Below are 19,460 nucleotides of genomic sequence, written 5' to 3'. Positions count from 1 at the left end.
ATAAAACATTATATTCTTGCATTGCACAATATACAAGTTAAATGAAAAGGATCTTTTCAGGGATTGAAAGATCCCTTTTAGCTTTAATTGTCTGTCTCTTAACAACTTTACATCTGTAGGTTTGTGTTCTGATTTTTTCCTGAGCAGCACTAAAGGATGGTTGGTGTGCAATATCCAAGTGATCATACATCATATTTGAAGCAAGGGCTTCTACAACGAATATACAACTTCCTTTTCCACCCAATAAACATGTATACTCTATGGGATAAAAGTAATGGAAGATATCTCAAAGAGAAAAAGGAGACGTTTTACGTTTTCAAGTATAAATGTACTAAGAAATTGTACAATTGTATGAAATGAAATTTTATTTAAATGTATTCAAACTTGATGGACTTGTTAGAACCGAAATATGTAACGTAATACAAGTTCAAATATTTGTGTTTCTCGTGGTACCATCTTGGTATTGTCTATTAATAGAAAGTTATTTGATAAGTGATTTCACATACATTTTATGATCTTTTGCATATATCTCTTGTTTTTCCATTTTATCCATAGCTGCTTTTATATAATGTTAAGCAATCTTTTAAACTTTTAGAGCAACATACTTCTATTCCTCACAAGAAATAATCAACAATTAGATCACATAATCCACATTTCAAACAAATTTTACAAAAATGTAGAGAACTCATAAGCACCATAAACACAAGTGCACAGATGTGGAATAATCAATTCAATACACAGATATTTTTCTTTTGCACATTAGTTCTCTTATTCAAAGTCTCGATCAATATCAATCTTCTATGGAAGATTTTAACAAACACTAGTTAACAATATTTAGAGAGGTTTCCCGATAAAGAGATTATTTTCGATAGACCTTTGACTTCACTAAACCAAAAACACAATATTTATGAGGACATAATTAGTACTTTAACTAATGTACGCATACCTTATGACTACTTTACTACTTTGTGGAGGTAGAGAGAACTTTCACACCCATTATGAAATCAAATTTCTTTGACACAAAACTAGATGACAAACTTCTATAATGTTCAGTTACCAAAACTATTTTTATAACATACACTCGTTAAATAGATGACTAAAGGATTATTGAGAATTCAAAAGTAAAAAAGAGCAAAACTAATAAACTAAAGTGAAAGGAACTGTTTCTTTCTACTTCCTTTATATCCTAAAGCTCCAAATCTTCTATTTTCTTACTCACTAACTAGGATGATGTTGTTGGAATAGTGTTGAAGTTGCTTTCATCATATACTGAAAGAAAGAGTTATAATTTATCAACATACATTTCAACATGTTAACAACATATAAACGACAAGATCAAGGTAAGAGCAATTTTTTTTACCATAAATGAGGTGGCATAAGTACAATCAGTGTTCTTTATATATCCTTGATAAAACTTTGAATATTGCTGAAATTGGTTCCAAATTAAATGAAAAATTTTGAAGGTATTTTGTTATTTGGAGAGTAAGGTACAAGAAAATAAATCAATTGACAAAAACTACATATAATATTTTTTACCATTGCATGAGCCTCATCAGATGTTGTTGTAATTTCTGTTTCGACTTCGTCATTAGAGTTTGAACTACATATAAAATTTTAAAAGGTATTAGCGAAGTAACTCCAAATAAAAATAATATGCATCGTGCAAAGAAAATTTACCTTGTCCCCTTTCTCTAACGCTTAGTACATTTTGTTTGCATTTTTTGTTTTTGAGTGAAACGTTTTTTGACCTTTTGAGAACAATCTTCTTTTGTCTTTTGAGAAGAAAGTCTTTAGCCTTCTTATATCAGCTTTGTTTCTCAAAGAATTCGGATGTTCTTTGGTCATCACTATGGAAGGGTCAAACGGTCTAGTATCTTGTATTATTTCACATGAATTTATTTCACAATCTTTCTCATGAACTTGACCATCTAATACACAATCTTTCTCAGATTCATAAGGAAGATTATTGAGAATTCAAAAGTAAAAAAGAGCAAAACTAATAAACTAAAGTGAAAGGAACTGTTTCTTTCTACTTCCTTTATATCCTAAAGCTCCAAATCTTCTATTTTCTTACTCACTAACTAGGATGATGTTGTTGGAATAGTGTTGAAGTTGCTTTCATCATATACTGAAAGAAAGAGTTATAATTTATCAACATACATTTCAACATGTTAACAACATATAAACGACAAGATCAAGGTAAGAGCAATTTTTTTTACCATAAATGAGGTGGCATAAGTACAATCAGTGTTCTTTATATATCCTTGATAAAACTTTGAATATTGCTGAAATTGGTTCCAAATTAAATGAAAAATTTTGAAGGTATTTTGTTATTTGGAGAGTAAGGTACAAGAAAATAAATCAATTGACAAAAACTACATATAATATTTTTTACCATTGCATGAGCCTCATCAGATGTTGTTGTAATTTCTGTTTCGACTTCGTCATTAGAGTTTGAACTACATATAAAATTTTAAAAGGTATTAGCGAAGTAACTCCAAATAAAAATAATATGCATCGTGCAAAGAAAATTTACCTTGTCCCCTTTCTCTAACGCTTAGTACATTTTGTTTGCATTTTTTGTTTTTGAGTGAAACGTTTTTTGACCTTTTGAGAACAATCTTCTTTTGTCTTTTGAGAAGAAAGTCTTTAGCCTTCTTATATCAGCTTTGTTTCTCAAAGAATTCGGATGTTCTTTGGTCATCACTATGGAAGGGTCAAACGGTCTAGTATCTTGTATTATTTCACATGAATTTATTTCACAATCTTTCTCATGAACTTGACCATCTAATACACAATCTTTCTCAGATTCATAAGGAAGTTCATCAAGTTCTCCACATAATTGCAATAATTTTTAATGTGCAAATTGGTAATATTTTTTTTGACCTTGTAGCTCGTTCGAATAGGCTCATAGACTGCATCATAATATTATTAAATCATCAAGTGGAAGGTTTCAAAAAAAATTTTATCATCTGAGGGATCATTAACTTTTTCTTTGATTGCATTTCTAGTTCATCGATCTAATAAATATTATGCCGGAAGAGAGTGAATCTGTTTCTTGATGAATACCATTAGTATATGTCTACATAGAATTCTCATGAACTCAAACTCATAACACGAACAAACAACTCTTTTCAACGCAAGATTTAAATTGATGACATATGTAGGCTTTTGTATGTCACGCTAATGAACTTTGTAGAGGTTTATTTCATCCTTGATCTCAATCTTTTCACAGATAAATTTTTGAGACTGAATTAGTTCTTCTTGAAAAATTTGAAACATTTTTCTAGTGTATTTCTTCGCTGCTTCATCCTCCATAGGATACAAACTTTTCAAGATAGGTCTTGAATATTTTTTCTTGTAATCCTTCTCCCTTACTTTATCATATCTAGCATCTCGCCTTATTGTATTGCACCACAAATACACTCACAAAAATACTAGAATTCAAATAATCTTTAAAAAATTTATTCATACTCTTACCTCTTTGACTTGTTGACATGCCTGCACAAAAAGTAGTACGCACATATGTTGGTACCCATTTTCCACGAATCGCATAAATCCTTTATAGCCAGTTATTTTCTCCTAAATCATACATTTCCATTATTTCAGCCCACATGCTTCAAATTCCTCAGGAATGGTCGTTCCATGAATACACCAACTAGACTTGCTATTAATATGTTCATTCTGACGGTAAACATGACTTAAATATTCTTAAATTTTTTTCGTTATATGCCACATACAAAAGTGGTGTGCACTATCAGGGAATACCGTTGTAACTGCATTTGTTATTGTAGAATCCTGATCTGTTATGATTGTATGTGGTGCAACCCCAAACATTGCCTCTTTTCAAGTATGAAGTAACCATTCGAAAGTATCTTGAGTTTCATCCCAAAGTAAAGCACAACCAAACAAAATAAATTGATGATGATTGTTAACCCGATAAATGAAACAAAAGGTATCTTATATTTATTTGTCAGGTAGGATAAAAAACAACTACTTTCTTGAAATTCTTATAAGCAATCCTAGATCTAGCATCAACCCAAAAACAATTAGCTAAACGACCCAAAAACAATTAGCTAAACGGTTATCTACATCTATCTGTATTGCATAAAAGAAACCTGGATTCTCAAATTGACGCCTTTGAAAATATTGTAGCATCAGTTGTGCATCTCCTTTCTCGAGATCTTTTTGTCTCCTAGTTTGCAAATAATTCTGAATATCTTGCCTGTCAAATTAAGACGATCTACACCCTCAACTTCAGTTATCAACAATGACGCTTTTTACCTGGACAGACTCCAGAGTTATCAAGCAAATCAATAAGATTTTTCTAGGCTTTAGATTTTTTTCTTTTTGACCGCAAGAACTTTTGACTATTTGGAGATGCAAGTTCATGATTGTGCTTAGCGATAAGCCTGCAAACAACCCATTATCTTCTTCTTCCTTCGATATATATAACAATGCTTTGTATCTTTCTCTGGTTTCATCTTATGATTTATTTCTTTCTAAATCTTTCTTTGAATGAAATTCTTGCTTTGAACAAAGAAACTCTTGACCAATTATCGATTTATCTTTTCTTGATCTAGTCATACAACCTCGACGCATACTAAAATCAGTACGATGAGCATAAACAAGATAAAACTTGAATGAATCATCAAGTGACTGAAACTCCTTACCGATATAGGGGTCGGAAACAATCTGTCCAGTTTCATACATGTCAGTTTCTTCTAATGAAACGTCAACTCCTATATTTTGCTCATCTGAGTTTGAGCTTTTCATTAATCCTGCAAAATACAATTATGAATGTTAGAGAACTTACAAAGTCTATCTCCTTTAAATGTTGATTATAAATTAAAGTGCTGAATTTTACATGTTAATGAAAATATATCTAGAAGAGTTTTTTGACTATTTCTTAAAGAATTATATTAACTCCTTCATCATTCGCCTTTAGGTATAGAATTTGATGATTTTCCTGAAATTTTTTGCTCTACATATTTCTATGACGTTCAAACAATTGATTTCTGAACCAATTACAGCTTAATGAAGCTTCTAATAATCTTCCACTATTAATAATTAGATCTGTTATAAACTCATATTTTATTTATGAGCAAATAGATTTTTCGAAAACTCATATGCCTCTTTGGCCCACACGTATACTGCAAATGTGGACGTGGGAAGAATTTGGAAGACTTACAAGAATGACTCATAGTTCCAACCCAATTGCTTATGCAAAATCAATTTCAACTATATCCCAATTGGCATAAAGAACAGAAAAAAATCCAGGGAAGAAAACATGAGTTAATATTTCAATTAAGGGTTTTGGTGCAGAAAAAGCAGGTGATTCAATAGCAGATAAAGAAGCAAACGAAAGACGCAACGATGGAGAAAGCTGTGAGAAAGGAGGAACCAAAGGTGACATCTTAATGCTTTCTGCTTCTTCATTTATTCTCCTTTAGCTGTCATGGTAATTCTCAACTCATCTAGGGGTCGTTTGGTAGAGTGTATAAGATTAACGCTCAATATTTTGTATTAGTAATGCTTCTATTAGTAATGGTATTAATTATGTTTATGTTAGTTATGCATGCATTATTTTTCATATAGTGCTTGGTTTGTGTTGTATTAAAAATAACATGCATTACAAAAATACCTTCCACGAATATGATAAAAAGGACGTGGAAAAAGTTTTGACAGATAATTGAGTCTTTTTTAATGTTAATGCATGCATTAAAATTCATTACATTGCTAACATTTTGATTTTCTATGCATTAGTTATGGATAGCATAATATCAAGTGAGCGTATAACTAATACTTGAAAAAATGTACCAAATAAGCAGTGGCGGACTCAGAATTTAAACATAGTGAGTGCTTAAAAATTTTAAAAAGGAAATCACCTCAATGAGGATTGAACCCAAGACCTCCTTCCAATGAAGCATCTTAAGATCAACACAAATGTTAATGCACCCAACCAACTTTTTGTTGTAGTGGATGCTTTTATATTTTATATCTATTTTTATATATTTTTTATGTAATTATACCTTTTCCCTCTCGAGTTTAGAGGGTGCCAGAGCACCTCAAAATACAACGTAGGTCCGCCTTGAAGTTTCCATTTTCGCATAGTTGCGTTTGTTTAATTGTTCTGGGTGGTCCGTCGAAGGCGAACCCAGGATTTGAAGTCTGAAGGTGCACCAGTAGACCCAGGATTTGAAGTCTGAAGGTGCACCAGTATTGTTAAGGGCGCGCATATCTTCTGAATAAAGATTCAAATTTGTGTTGATCGCTCGTCTCGTTTAATGTGCAGTTTAAGTTCTAATTTATAAGATATACTTTCAATGAGGCTTTTCTGGAGATACGAACACTAAACAATTGATATTTCACTTAATAAAAAAAAAAATTGTGTTCATATATTTGTTATTCATGCTTATATTATTAGTCTTGAACTAGACATATGTTTATATTTTTTCTCCTTTATGCTTATTTTTGTTAAATCTCACATTTTATTTGTAATTTGTGCTTAAATATAATGGACCTTGAAGGTTTTTTTGCCCTTTTTTGCTTTTGCTAAGGCGATGAGAATTTTCTTTAAAACTAGAACTTCGTTCGGGAGAGTAATATCTATCCATTTCAAATTTTCAATTCACTAACTATTCATTTTTAATCAAAGTCCATAAACTTAAATAGAAGCAAGAAAAAAAAATACAAATAAATTTTACACACTAACTTTCAAGCAACAAATAAATATTAAAAGCATTTGTGATTTAACATTATCTAAAGTTAAATAAATAAAACAAAAAAAGAAGAGATGTATTGAAATTGATCCTTGTAATTCTAGTTTCCACTTTCGGTGTTGTGGGGCCAGCATAGCTGGTGGCAATTAAGTGTTACTATGTTAGGTAAATGAAAAAAAAAAAGGGAGCATTCATCAAGAATTGAACCCGCAACGTCCGGGCCCAAAGGATGCTGCATATGAGTTCAAAACCAGTGCACCCAGACATTTTTTGTTATTGAGGGTGCACAATTATATATATTAACTCTTTAGTAGGATATCTATACATATATATACAATTTTTTAAAAAAAAATTACCGGGTGCACGTGCACCCTCGGCTAACCACGTGGGTCCGCCTCAGTGGTCCGTGCATGCTACTTAAGTGCTGACAAAGTTGATATGCAGTAAAGTGAAACCTATTTACTAAGTGCTGCCAAAGTTGATATGTTAAATACCTGTGAGACATGGAAATGATGGAGCTCCTTATATTTTCAAATGTGTAGTTGATAATGCAGAATACTAAGTTAATTGGAGTTTTCACTTTTCGGTGTTGCACCTGGTGTCGATACTATATGCGTGTGGGTCTGGTATTCATAACCAATCTGATCAACCGATTTTGGAAACTTTGACCAAAATCAACGAAAAAGTCCTGACAAATTTAATAATTTTTGTAATCAAAACAAAACCTAAGTGAAATGAAAGAATATGAAATACATTGTATATAGAAATTTACTGTTTTTTCTTTTTTCTCCTTTCAATATTATTCTCCTCTTGATTGATATATTCTCTCAAGTTCTCCACATAATGATAATTTAAGTTTTATAATTTTATTTTTAGACATGAATTATTTTTAACCGGATCGCGCACCCGTATCCATACCTGGATTCATATCCCTCAATTTTAAAATTGAGATCATGAATGATCCGACCTCTATATTCACAACCGTATCTGTGCAGGAACTATATGAAGAAACAGACGACAATGCAAGGAAAATCATGCAAGAACTAAAGTTCAAAGAAGAAGGAATCCAGGATGAGCCTAGACAGAGAGCTGAGGCAGATAGAGAAGCAGCAGCTGCTAGGTGACGCTATTTTCCTTGTGTCCGGTCAATATGTTAGTAATATGAATTTACAGAGACATTAGGTGTTAAATGTCTCTAAATTAAGACAAATAAGCATGCAAACAGACGTGTAGATTATCGGACTTCTATGTATATGCATCCATTTCGGGTCTAATCACTCGTGTTGCTAGTCCTGAAATCATATTATGAAGTCTATTTTGTTTTGGATGTTGAACAGGGGAAGTGCAGCAAAAACGAATATCTATAGTGCAATGGGGGATCTAACAGATTCTATCAAGGAGAAGTTTAACAATGCCAAGTGACATAGTCGAGGAGACACGTGCAGCACGAGAGCTGGGTGGAACAAAGACGGATATTGATGAGGAGAGTCATGTTGCTAAATCAGGTTTTGTTTTCACAACAGCAAAGGATGACACAAATTCATAGACTGATCTTTAGCTTGCAGGATGAGTGTCAAGTTGTTCCCACTTATTTTCTTTTAGTCTATGTTGCTAGGACTTCTCAAAGTGTGTCGAAACCTTCAAAAGGAGTGCATTTTTGGAGGATCCTACTTGGTGTAACACATTTTTAGAGAGTCCGAGCAACTTAGTCTTTAGTTTTAGCGACTCCCTTCCGGGCTTCTCCTATAAAAGAAACTAGGCATGTATAAGTGCCTCTGTGTTTGGTCCAATTCTTTTCTATTTTGTTTATAGAGCAAGTATTATGTAAGCAAATTTGAAGTAATGATAAGTATGTCCATCACGTCTACCAAAGCTTATATTATGATCGTTTCATCTGCTGGATGCTAGGATGTTGTAACTTGTGAGGAAGTATTGTGTTATTAAAGAACTCTTTCCAATATATCGAATGATTTCAACTTTTGATGTGGAAGTTGTGATGGTGCAGAGATGGAAACAGGAGTCGATGCATCTAGATTTCCATGTAGATCATGGTCATGCATTAACATGGAAAATTGTGCCTTCTCGAAGTTGTGATTTACAGTTTGTTGGGGTCTATCGGAAATAATAAATGTTTTAGACCAACAGATAAAAAAATATTCTCTAAAATATTACATGTACTTATATTTAGGGGTGTACAAACCAAACTATCAAGTCAAACCAAATCGAAGAATCAAACCAAATCGAGAAAAAAAATCAACTTATGGTTTGGTTTGGTTGGTTTTGCGTTTGAAAAAAAAAAATCGACTACCGACATAATATATATATATATATATAATTTAACTTTTTATACATAAAATATTAATTATAAACTACTTTTTAAAATACTTTTGTAATTAGTTTTATTAATTTTCAATATTTAGAAAGTATATATATATATATATATATTTTCATATTTGGGCCTTTAAGTTGTAATATTTACTAAAAATTACATAAATACACAACTTATGTTTCCACTATTACAAAAAATCTCAACTCTCTAAATATACTACAAAAATCCCAACACATAAACAGAATGCTATGTATAGGTCGGCTATATTATGTATATTAATAGGGAGAGAGAGTAAAGTAATTAAAAAAATGGGAGAGAGTGTAATTAGTTTCAAAAGAGTTGGTATTTATGTTATTTATACATATATTTATCCATTAATTGCTAATAAAATGATCCAAAATCCAATATAAACTTAAAACCTAAATTTTTCATTCTTCATCTTATTTTTTAGTTTCAATAGAGTTTTTCGCTCCTCAATTTTTCATAATTATGGTTTTTCATTAGCACGTGAGTGAAAACATACTTGATCTAAACTTCAATCACAATATAATTGTAAAAAATAAAGATTATAAAAAAATCGAGAAAAACCGAAAGAACCGACTAAAACCTAAATCATAAAAATCAATTTTATGTTGGTTTGATTTGATTTATAGTTTTAATAAACCAACATAATTAATTGATTTTTTTTCAATAGAAAACCAAACCAACCCGACCTATGTACACCCCTACTTATATTATTATTATTATGAGCTTTGTATATTAACAAAATATCTACTCCATGATCTATTTTTCTTTTTAATCCGTTTAAAAAAGAATGATCACTTTCTTTTTTTGACAATACTTTAATTTCAACTTTCCACATAACATGTTTATAACCACAAGATTAAAAGGCAATTTGGTACATTTGACACTACTTTAATTTAAGCCGCAAGATTCAAAAGTCTTCTTTATTTTCTTAAATTTTGTGTCAAGTCAAAGTAGATCATTCTTTTTTAAACGGAGGGAGTAATATATTAACATCAAGTGAGCACTATATATTAATTATTCTTTTAATTAATTTATTAAAATGTGAGATTCATGAGTCTGCATGCCTTGATTGGATGATAAAAATATATATGGATAAAATAATAAGTTAGTTAATAAAATTCATGTCTCGATATAAACATTGAAGATATACTTTTTTCAGAAACTTATAAATTTTCATTGTGTCAAATCGTGCAAGTGAATTTTATAAATCCGACACATGAAATAAGTTAAAAATGTACTAAAAAAAATTAATCACTGGATTGAATTCGTCAGTAATTTAATTTATTAATTAATTTCTGTAATCTTAACATGAAAAAATTCGCAATATGAAGAGAGGTGTGCAATCCATAATAGGGAGCTCAATATTGAATTCGTCAGTAATTTAATTTATTAATTAATTTTTGTAATCTCAACATGAAAATTTTTGCAATATGAATAGAGGAGTGCAATCCATAATAGGGAGCTTAATAATTAATTGTGTGATCCCTGCAGTATCTACATTTAATTAGAGGTTGAAAATCTATTTTTTAGAAAAAAAGGAAGAAAACAGGCATTTGTTTCCTAGTTAGAACGCAAACGAATTTTTGTTCTCCTTTTTGAATTAGTAAAAATATCTCTACAGTAGGAATTCTGCTAACCTAGAAAGAGAATCAATTTTTATCACAGCAGAAAATAACAAAATCAGAGTCGTACTTGCTTAATGATACGTATTCACACAGACTTACTTGATAATGTTCACGCTTCAAAGATATTTATCGAATTAAATTTTCACAAATTTATATAATCTAACATAACCGTATGTGTTCTACCATAAACCATGTGTTTCTATTATTCACGTAAGCAGTATGTTTCTGAAATATTTCTGCTATGCATAATGTTTTCCAACACTTACACGTTAAGCATCATTCGTATGTTAAGTATTTTCAAACTCGGTATACTCACGGATGCCAACTGCATAAATGTTTCATACCAGAGCTAGCATGATCGTATGTTTTCTAGTGTAAACTATGTGTTATCAATTATTCACGTAAGCAGTATGTTTCTAAAATGCTTCCGCCATGCATAATGTTTTCCAAAACTTTCACGTTAGCATCATTCGAAGATTAAGTATTTCCAGACTCAGGTGTACTCACGGATGCCAACTGCACAAATGTCTCATATCATAGCAACTATTAATCTTCACTTCTCTAAGAAATGGAAATTCCAGAGCATTCCTCGACAAGGAAGAAGTGCCTGGAAATATGGAATTGTTAAGTCATTTCAACTCCTAGATGCAGACATCTAGTCTCTCAACTTGCCACAACCCCATATGTCAATTAGTTCCACTTTGCTGAAGTAGCCAGACAAAAATTTGGTGAATCAGATAGTTATGCGTAGTTACGCTGTCAACCTCGTTTTAGAATTTTCAGTCTAGGAAAAGTTACCTTCAAAGAGAACTGGACCATATCTTATCTTGTATCTTGACAAGTGAAAACTAACTAGTAAATAGGTGGTTGGAATTAGAATTAATGTTTATCTTTTTAATCCATAAAATTACTCGAGTTCAAACTGAGAAAAAGTTCCCCGAGACATGGCTCTAATATAAGATGAAATTCAAAGTATGGTTGGTGAAATTGTAACTGCGTGCGAAGTCACACACCTACTTATTTTCCCATTAAATTAACTAAACTTTATCCACTTTGACTGTGAAGTTACTGAACTGTTGTTTATCGCATTAAAGTAACTGAATTATGTATGAATTACTTAAAAGATACAAATGATTGGAAGGTCAAATTTTTGGCAACGGATTGTGATACGTTACGCAACATTAGTGGTTTGCCACTGTATAAGTTTATTTGAAAGAATCATAATGTTTATTATTAAAACAAAAGACGACTGAAAAAAGGAAGAAAAACGGGTTACAGTGTAGAAGTCGTTAAGTTTTTGAAAATTACGTAATCGAACATATAGTAATTCATAATTTTCTAGAACTAAAAAACTTCTATACTGTAATTCTTTTTTTGCATCTTTTGATTGCTTTTAGTTATCCTTTGTTTTCTGGAACTAATAACAGTGGTTTGGTTTTCCAAACACCTAACATGGAACCCCATTATCAACTTGGCCATGATGAACTTAAGAAGTTTCAAGGTACTTTATGCTAAAAGCCAAACAAATATAGTTATCTGAACACGAAGTACTATTTATGGAATAGTTAAAATGGATATATAACACTACAGCAGGGATGTATTAATGCATGCAACAAATATAGTTCAATTGCACAGTGGCAAACCTTCGAATTAAAGAGTTGTTGATATCGCCTTATTCAGATCATCTTGCACCTCAACAACCCAGCTAGACAGAAGTCCTCATTTCAGGGCACTGATTAATCTTGAAATGGACAGAAGTCCTCATTTCAACCGTTATGCTCTCAGCATTCTCGAGTCTCTGCCATTCCAGGCTGGGACAGGAAACCTGCAAAAACATAAGGCATTGCATTTATCAGTAAGAATCAAAACTCAATATAATTTCATGTTGACACCAATCAAAACTTGAAAGGAAGATATGGAAAATCAAAAACTAAAAACCCAAAAAGAGAAGTATCATAATTATCATGATATGTCATATGTAGAAGGCACCTTTCCATCGAAAAAAGGATTTGAATCTGTGAGAGTTTCCTTCTGACATACGTAGAAGGTACCATTAACTTGGACCATCTTCATTTCTGGTCCGATCTCTTCCCCATCATAAGAGCAAGCTACTGTCACGTCTATATGTTTAAACGAACTTCCAGCCAAGGACACAGAAAAAGGATACTGTAGACTACCACAGCTGCGAACATCCAGTCTTCCCAGTTGGGCGAAGGTGATATTATCCTGACGGTATATTTTCAATTAAGTGTCAATGAGGACAGATCACCAATAAAAAGCCATCCAAATTCCAAAATAACTCTAGTGGAAGTGGAAAACAGCAGCATATCCCTTCGACATTCCAAAGGGAAAGGCGTCCCAAAGATTCCAATTCCAACAAAGGGAAAACAAAATTTCACGAGGTTGCAACAAAATCAACATCTGTATCGAGAAGCTGCTCAACAGATTCACAATCACCAAGGCTAAGATCTTTCAAGTTCTGAAATCTATCCATCAGCAACTTGATCAGCACATTCTTGGAGCCTTTTCTGCATAAAAGTACAAGAGCGCTCTTCCTCAACATATGGCTGATCAAAGCACCCAATGGAGTGGTCTCAGTGACCTGGAGATCCATGATCCTGCCGTAAATGTCGAAGTAAACGGGACTCTGGCCCACCTTAAGTGGGTACCATGTCAACTTGAAGGAAAGGCCCAAATTACTGTGAATCACTTCTCTAGAACATTTGATTCATGTCAGGGCAGTCAATTTCGATAAGGATTCCAGCTCCCTCACAAAAATGGAGTAACTACAGTATTCCACTCCCACCATATATAATTCCTCTAACCGAATAATTCTAGAATCTTTGATAAGACCCCTGGTGAAATCCTTTTAAGTAATACTTGCTTATCCCACCACCCTAAACATAATTAGATTGATCAATTTCCCCATCAACACTGGAAGAACCTCTAAGAGAGGATCTCTAATGTTGAGGATTTCTAAATTGATAAGTTCGCCAGTAGTAGAAATGCCACCTAATTCTAAATCAATCATAAATAGCATCCTCAGATTCGACAACAACTTAACCAATGCCGGGAAAGTGGCATGGAGTGCCCATATTTGTTCCTCTCACACTTAAAGACATTTACTCATTCCAAAAAAAATAGCATCCTGTGATTTGAATGGCTCTTCAAATAGTTTGAACATTACAAACCAAGACTTGGGCAGGATATTGGTTCACGAAGCCCACGAATTCCGTGCATAACTGAGATGTGACTGTAACATTCGTAAGTTCTTAGAAACTCTTCCAAGTTGACATCATGGCTTACTAGACATTCTTGCCCTAAGCCGTAAATGATACAGCCATAGCCATCTGATGGATAACATCATGCATTTTGACATAATTTTTGCCCAGAACCCGCGACAGTAACAAACGATCTTGCAATGTTTCTAACAGATGATACACCCTCTTTACTACTGCTTCTAAAAATTTAATTTCCAAAAAGATGGCAAGCCCCATTCTGGATCAAAGTAATTCTTCAATCTAGATATTACTATTGTCTTCGACCAAGGAACAAAGAAAAGAAGGGTACCTGATTTCATCACTTTCCAATTGATCATAGCTTAGCTTTAGAGGTTGATACACATTTTTAGTCACTCCTGGGATATTCATTGGAACTCATCTTTGTAATTGTACAAGGGCATCCTCCCATGAGGGTTTTGCTTTTATGCTTTACCACTCTTGCAACTGTAATAATTGAAAGCGGCAAACCTTTGCACTCTTATGCGGAGAACATCATTTGAGTCACCGCATTTCTACCCAAAAAAAATCCATTTCACAGACGCATTGTGAACGTCACCTTGCGCCTCTGATTGTAGTTGCTACCACTGGGAATTCCAAGTTTCTTTAGATCAAAGAGCCTCCAAAATATCACCCACAATAACATAAGACACTGTCCTGACCCATTAACCTTGATGCAGATCTCCACAACTCCACAAATTGTCCCATTATTAAGTCGGACAGATTCCTCCTGCCATGCAATATCACTTTGGATAAGTTGGATAAGTCTGTTTCCTGACTGAACATTGTCATGAAAACCTCATCAAACAACCTTTCCGATTCACCTCACTCTGGATTCTTTCCAAGTCTGTTTACTATCACTATGGATTCTTTCCAAGTCTGTTTACTGACTGAGATTGTCATGACAACCTCATCAAACAACCTTGGGGGAGAATTGGCCTGACTTTATAAGGGGACGATGTCGTGGAGATCAGCTACATTCAATGTCAATGGGGGCAAAACAGTGTCTTTATTTCTTTAATTCTGGAGGATGATATTTAGGAGGCTCTTGATCTAAAGAACTTGGATTTCCCAGTGGTAGCAACCACAACCACAGGTGCAAGGTGACGTTCACAATGTGTCTCTGAGATGGATTCCTTCTAGGCAGAAATCCGGTGACTCAATTAATGTTCTTTGCTTCTTCACATAGCAACAGAGTGCAAAGGTTTGTCTCTTTCAATTATTACAGTTGCAGGAGTGCTAAAGCGTAAAAGCAAGCCTTCATGGGAGGATGCCCTTGTACAATTACAAAGATCAATACCAGTGAATATTCCAAGAGTGACTAAAAATGTGTATCAACCTCTGAAGCTAAACTATGATCAATTGGAAAGTGATGATATCAGGTACCTTTTTTTGCTTTGTTCCTTGTTTGAGGACAATAGTAACATCCAGACCGAAGACCGACTTAGATTCGGAATGGAGCTTGGCATTTTTTTGGAAATTAAAAATTTAGAAGAAGCAATAAAGAGGGTGAATCATCTATTAGAAACATTGAAAGATCAATTTCTTACTATCTCGGGTTTCAGGCAAAAATTAAGTCAAAATGCCGATATGATCCGTCACATGGCTATATCAATTGCAGCCGAGGGAAAGCATGCCTTGATGGTATGTCATGATGTGAACTTGGAGAGTTCCCCACTTGGCTTCGACACCTCTCAAGCGTCTGGAGTTCATGATGCAGCCATGAATGATAAGGAAAACTATCATAGACTTGCTGGCTTTTCTGTGTTTCCTTCCCTTTGGCAGTTGGTAAATGATAAATTATTCAGCCGGCCTGCACCAAGTAACTTTCATAAACATACTAATAACCAACGTAAACATGAAAGAAATTTAGGTGGGAATGCTTTTCAATATGAAGGACTAAGAAAGTACTGTATCGGTTAATTCAAAAGCACCAAATGGATGGCAGCACAATTCCCCATTGTGAGAGTCTGTTACTCTCTTAAAGGGCTGCATACGTAGTAAACTTACCGCGTTGAAGACCTTGAAGAACGATTATGGAGTTAACTTACTCTTACTCTACCAAGCCCGATTTTGTGTGCAACATACTTGAAGAAATCTTTTACACTAACTGGAGAAGTAAAATTATATACAAGACTGTCAGTTTAATGCCAGCTAGATACTTTCTTTAGTTTTGAAATAGGAGCTCAAATTTCTACTCAAATCAAGAGAACGATTAATAAATGGAGTATCCTATTAGCAATCTTTAATAGACTAATTCAGAAATTGGAAAAGGACTAGTGTATCAGAATAGGAATAACAAGAGCTTTTGTTTTTAATTCAACCCAAAAGAACATAATGGTGAAAATGAAGAATCTATGCAATATCAACTAGTTGTCACTCCCTTCTTTCCAATTTATGTGCAAACATTTGATTTGACAAAAACATTTAAAAAGAAATGAAAGACTCTTGAAATTTGTGATCTAAAAACAAGCATCATACATTTGTATGACTATAAAAATCAATTCATTAGGGGTAAACAAGGAATTTTAAAATTATATTGTTTCTAATTGTCGAAAGGTGAGATTCTTTTTGAAACAATTTTTTTTAAAACAAAAGTGTGTTACATCAATCAATTAGGCCGCAGGGAGTATTAGATTAGGTCCAAAGTTTGTTAGAAGACTTCTTTTATCTTGTTAACTCGTCCGTTCCAGTAATCAAAAATTCTAATTTTAGATAACTCCTTTAATATGAATGAAAGAGACCTAAACATAATGGAACAGAAACAAATAATTCAAGCTAATTATAAACTAACTTGACATTGAGAAGTAACTGATTAAACTAGTTAATGTTCCTCAATGAGTACATCTCAAAATATACCAGACGTGCTATACTCTCGTAATAGTCCTTTTTTCATAACTGAACACCATCGAATTAATATGCTGAAAAACTAATTAATATGCAGAGAAACTACTTAACCTCATAATGATAACAATTTATTTATAATCCACGAATTCAAAAATTAAGGGGGCTTGTTTGGTATGAACTCTGTACCAAACACACCCTAAAAGGGTAACCTTACTTACAATCTACACGATACAAGCAGTCTTCCCCGGATGTATTACAGTGGTGACAAGTTTGACGAGGTCCAAGTACCTGCAAATTACAAGGAGCATAAGTGGTAAAGCTTGATGCTTTCTATCATTCTATATGAAGCTGCTGGCAGAGGATAGTTACAAAAGGCAAAGGATGCCTAGATTTTACTACATATAGCACCAAGGGGAAGTCCAAAACAAAAGAAGAATCACAATGGCACTTAATAATTTCCTTGTACAAATATATGTGCACACTTTTCTTTATAATCCATCCTAAAAAGAATGTCCGATTTTAATAATTAGAAACTACTTTAAAATTTCTTCTTTACCTTTCATGAAATGATTTGTAGTCGCTTAAATAATCTAGGATGTTTCAGATCATCAATTTCAGACTTGCTTTCTTAAACTTTGTGTCAAGTCAAATGGTACAACAACATAAACAGAAGCCATATACATAAAGAAACAAAGTCTCAAACTTGGCCTCACAAATGAGCACTCCCAACTTTCAATGTATATATCTAGACAGCATAACTCGCCTCCATTGTGTCAATTGTGTCGCTTGAATGATAATTTTGACACCTCAAAAATCTATGTCACATCAACTTTAAGTATCCATGAGACATAGTGGGTATGAATTGGAGCATGTAGAGTTGATCAAGTTGAAGTAAACATGCCTCCTCAAAGTTAGACTACTCACTTGCCTAGTCAACTGGTGTCATATAAATTGATGGAGGAAATAAAGACTTACATGATCTTCATGTTCCACTTCATCATTTTAATTAAATTTTCATATAGAACAATCATAAAAACTTGGCAACAAAAAGTGAAGCAAACATATACAAGTTCTTTACAAAATCAGAACAATATTTTTACTTTGCACAAAAAAAATTCATAATTTTCCAAAAATCAACCTCAATATGAAGAATCAAAATGAACTCATTTCAAGAGAGTAACACCGCTCCAACTTCACCAACTCTCTTGCAACTTCATCAAACACTTTCCCCTCTTTCCCCTCTCCTACAAAACCAAACCCTTTCGCCACCAAATCTCCGCCATCATCGGCCTTACTCCACTCCTCCACAGGCTTTACGACCACCAACGTCGCCCCTTTCATCACACATCTTTCCCTAACCATCTCTAGTTCCGGTACATACCACATTTTCACCTTCAATGCCGGTATTTTTGACGAAATCACCCCCATATTCCTCCTCATTTCTTCCACTTGCTCCTCATTCATACAACACTTCCCTTGACCAATATCATCCGTGATCACTACTTCCTTTATCGTCCTCTTCTCCTTAATGATTTCCTCTAACAAACTATACCGCGCTGATGCCGCTAATAACGATGAAATTATCCATACAATTCGCAACTTCAAGTCCTCATTCGTCATCCTTTGGAACTCCATCAAATCACCTCGTTGTTGACTAATTGGAAAATTTTCCAAAGCATCCTCATCATGATCATTATTATTATTATCACGAACAGGTGAAAATGATGTTCCACCAACAATCAAGCAACTCTTCAACTGACTACCAAACTCCGCTTTCCATTTCAACAATGGATCACAAGGAGGAGATGTAAGACGAATTTCGAACTCCTTGATCTCCCTGAAATTCCTCAGAATTTCGGCAGGAGAACTGCAAGTACAAGCACAGGTACAAGTACAAGTAAAACAATTATTGCATCTATCTTCTTTTCGGGTATTATAAGTAACTGGCATGCAAATAGGGTTCCATTTATTGATTTGCTTAAGAACAAACAGAAATGGTTTAAAAAGAAGTTTGTTGAGAAAATGAGTGAGTTGATTTTTGTTGGGATTAGTATTATTGTGGGATTTTTTGGGAGGTGGGATTGTGAGGGAAATGTGGTGTGTTTGGGTTGTAAGGAAGTGAAAACGTTTGGAAAGAGATGAGGAAATGCAAAGGGATTTAGCATCTTGAAGTTTATCGAAGATTGTTAGTATAATTGAATCTGGCAGTCGATCAAATAAGTCTTCATTTTCTTCATCAATTGACATTGTTGGTACTTCTGCTTTTGATTCCTTTTTCTTGGTTGTGTTATTTATGGAGGGGTTTGAGAAGGAAAAAAGGAGTGTTCATAGAGTAGTAGTAGTACTAGATTGTACACGTTTTTGGTGGGCGTGGCAGCTATTTTTTGACTATGGGGGGTAATGGGGAGGCTAAAAGCTAGATTACAGACTTAAAGTAGCACATAGTTGATGCGCTCGTGTTGTGTTGACAGGTAGTATTACTGCCTCGGAGTGCGTGGCAAGCTTATCTTTATCCACAATAAGGATGTTGGGTAGTGGATTAGGTATATCTTTGATTGCAGGGGTAAGGGGTAATTAATTTTAAGATTAAATTTAAAGTAAATTTATTTTATTTTTAGTTGGATTAAATTTA

General features: G+C 33.5%; 2 protein-coding genes across 21 annotated transcripts; one reads left to right on the top strand and one right to left on the bottom strand.

The window, feature by feature from the left end:
• Positions 1-1,852: 1,852 nt before the first annotated feature.
• On the bottom strand, positions 1,853-19,244 carry LOC107875631 (F-box protein At4g18380). 20 transcript variants are annotated; one of them, XM_047402048.1, is made up of 8 exons: positions 17,967-19,244; positions 17,047-17,116; positions 12,693-15,794; positions 12,347-12,528; positions 7,217-7,410; positions 2,396-4,781; positions 2,220-2,285; positions 1,853-2,128 (listed from the first exon to the last, which is right to left on the bottom strand). In XM_047402048.1, the coding sequence occupies exon 1, from the start codon at positions 19,073-19,075 to the stop codon at positions 17,981-17,983; it is 1,095 nt and encodes a 364-aa protein (XP_047258004.1). In that variant the 5' UTR covers positions 19,076-19,244; the 3' UTR covers positions 1,853-2,128; positions 2,220-2,285; positions 2,396-4,781; positions 7,217-7,410; positions 12,347-12,528; positions 12,693-15,794; positions 17,047-17,116; positions 17,967-17,980. The 20 variants fall into 20 exon arrangements, with proteins under 20 accessions (XP_047258004.1, XP_047258009.1, XP_047258011.1 ...); XM_047402053.1 differs by lacking the exon at positions 2,220-2,285 and having other exon boundaries at positions 2,396-2,459; positions 4,674-4,781; XM_047402055.1 differs by adding an exon at positions 15,992-16,091 and having other exon boundaries at positions 1,853-4,781.
• On the top strand, positions 4,847-8,943 carry LOC107875641 (embryonic protein DC-8). The gene is made up of 3 exons (XM_016722433.2): positions 4,847-5,409; positions 7,718-7,842; positions 8,060-8,943. The coding sequence occupies exons 1-3, from the start codon at positions 5,377-5,379 to the stop codon at positions 8,142-8,144; spliced, it is 243 nt and encodes an 80-aa protein (XP_016577919.1). The 5' UTR covers positions 4,847-5,376; the 3' UTR covers positions 8,145-8,943.
• Positions 19,245-19,460: the final 216 nt, after the last annotated feature.

The sequence above is a fragment of the Capsicum annuum genome, unplaced genomic scaffold (genome assembly GCF_002878395.1).
Source record: "Capsicum annuum cultivar UCD-10X-F1 unplaced genomic scaffold, UCD10Xv1.1 ctg1489, whole genome shotgun sequence".
NCBI lineage: Eukaryota > Viridiplantae > Streptophyta > Magnoliopsida > Solanales > Solanaceae > Capsicum > Capsicum annuum.
The sequence above is the reverse complement of the archived record's forward strand: the minus strand, read 5'-3'. Positions and strand labels throughout refer to the sequence as shown.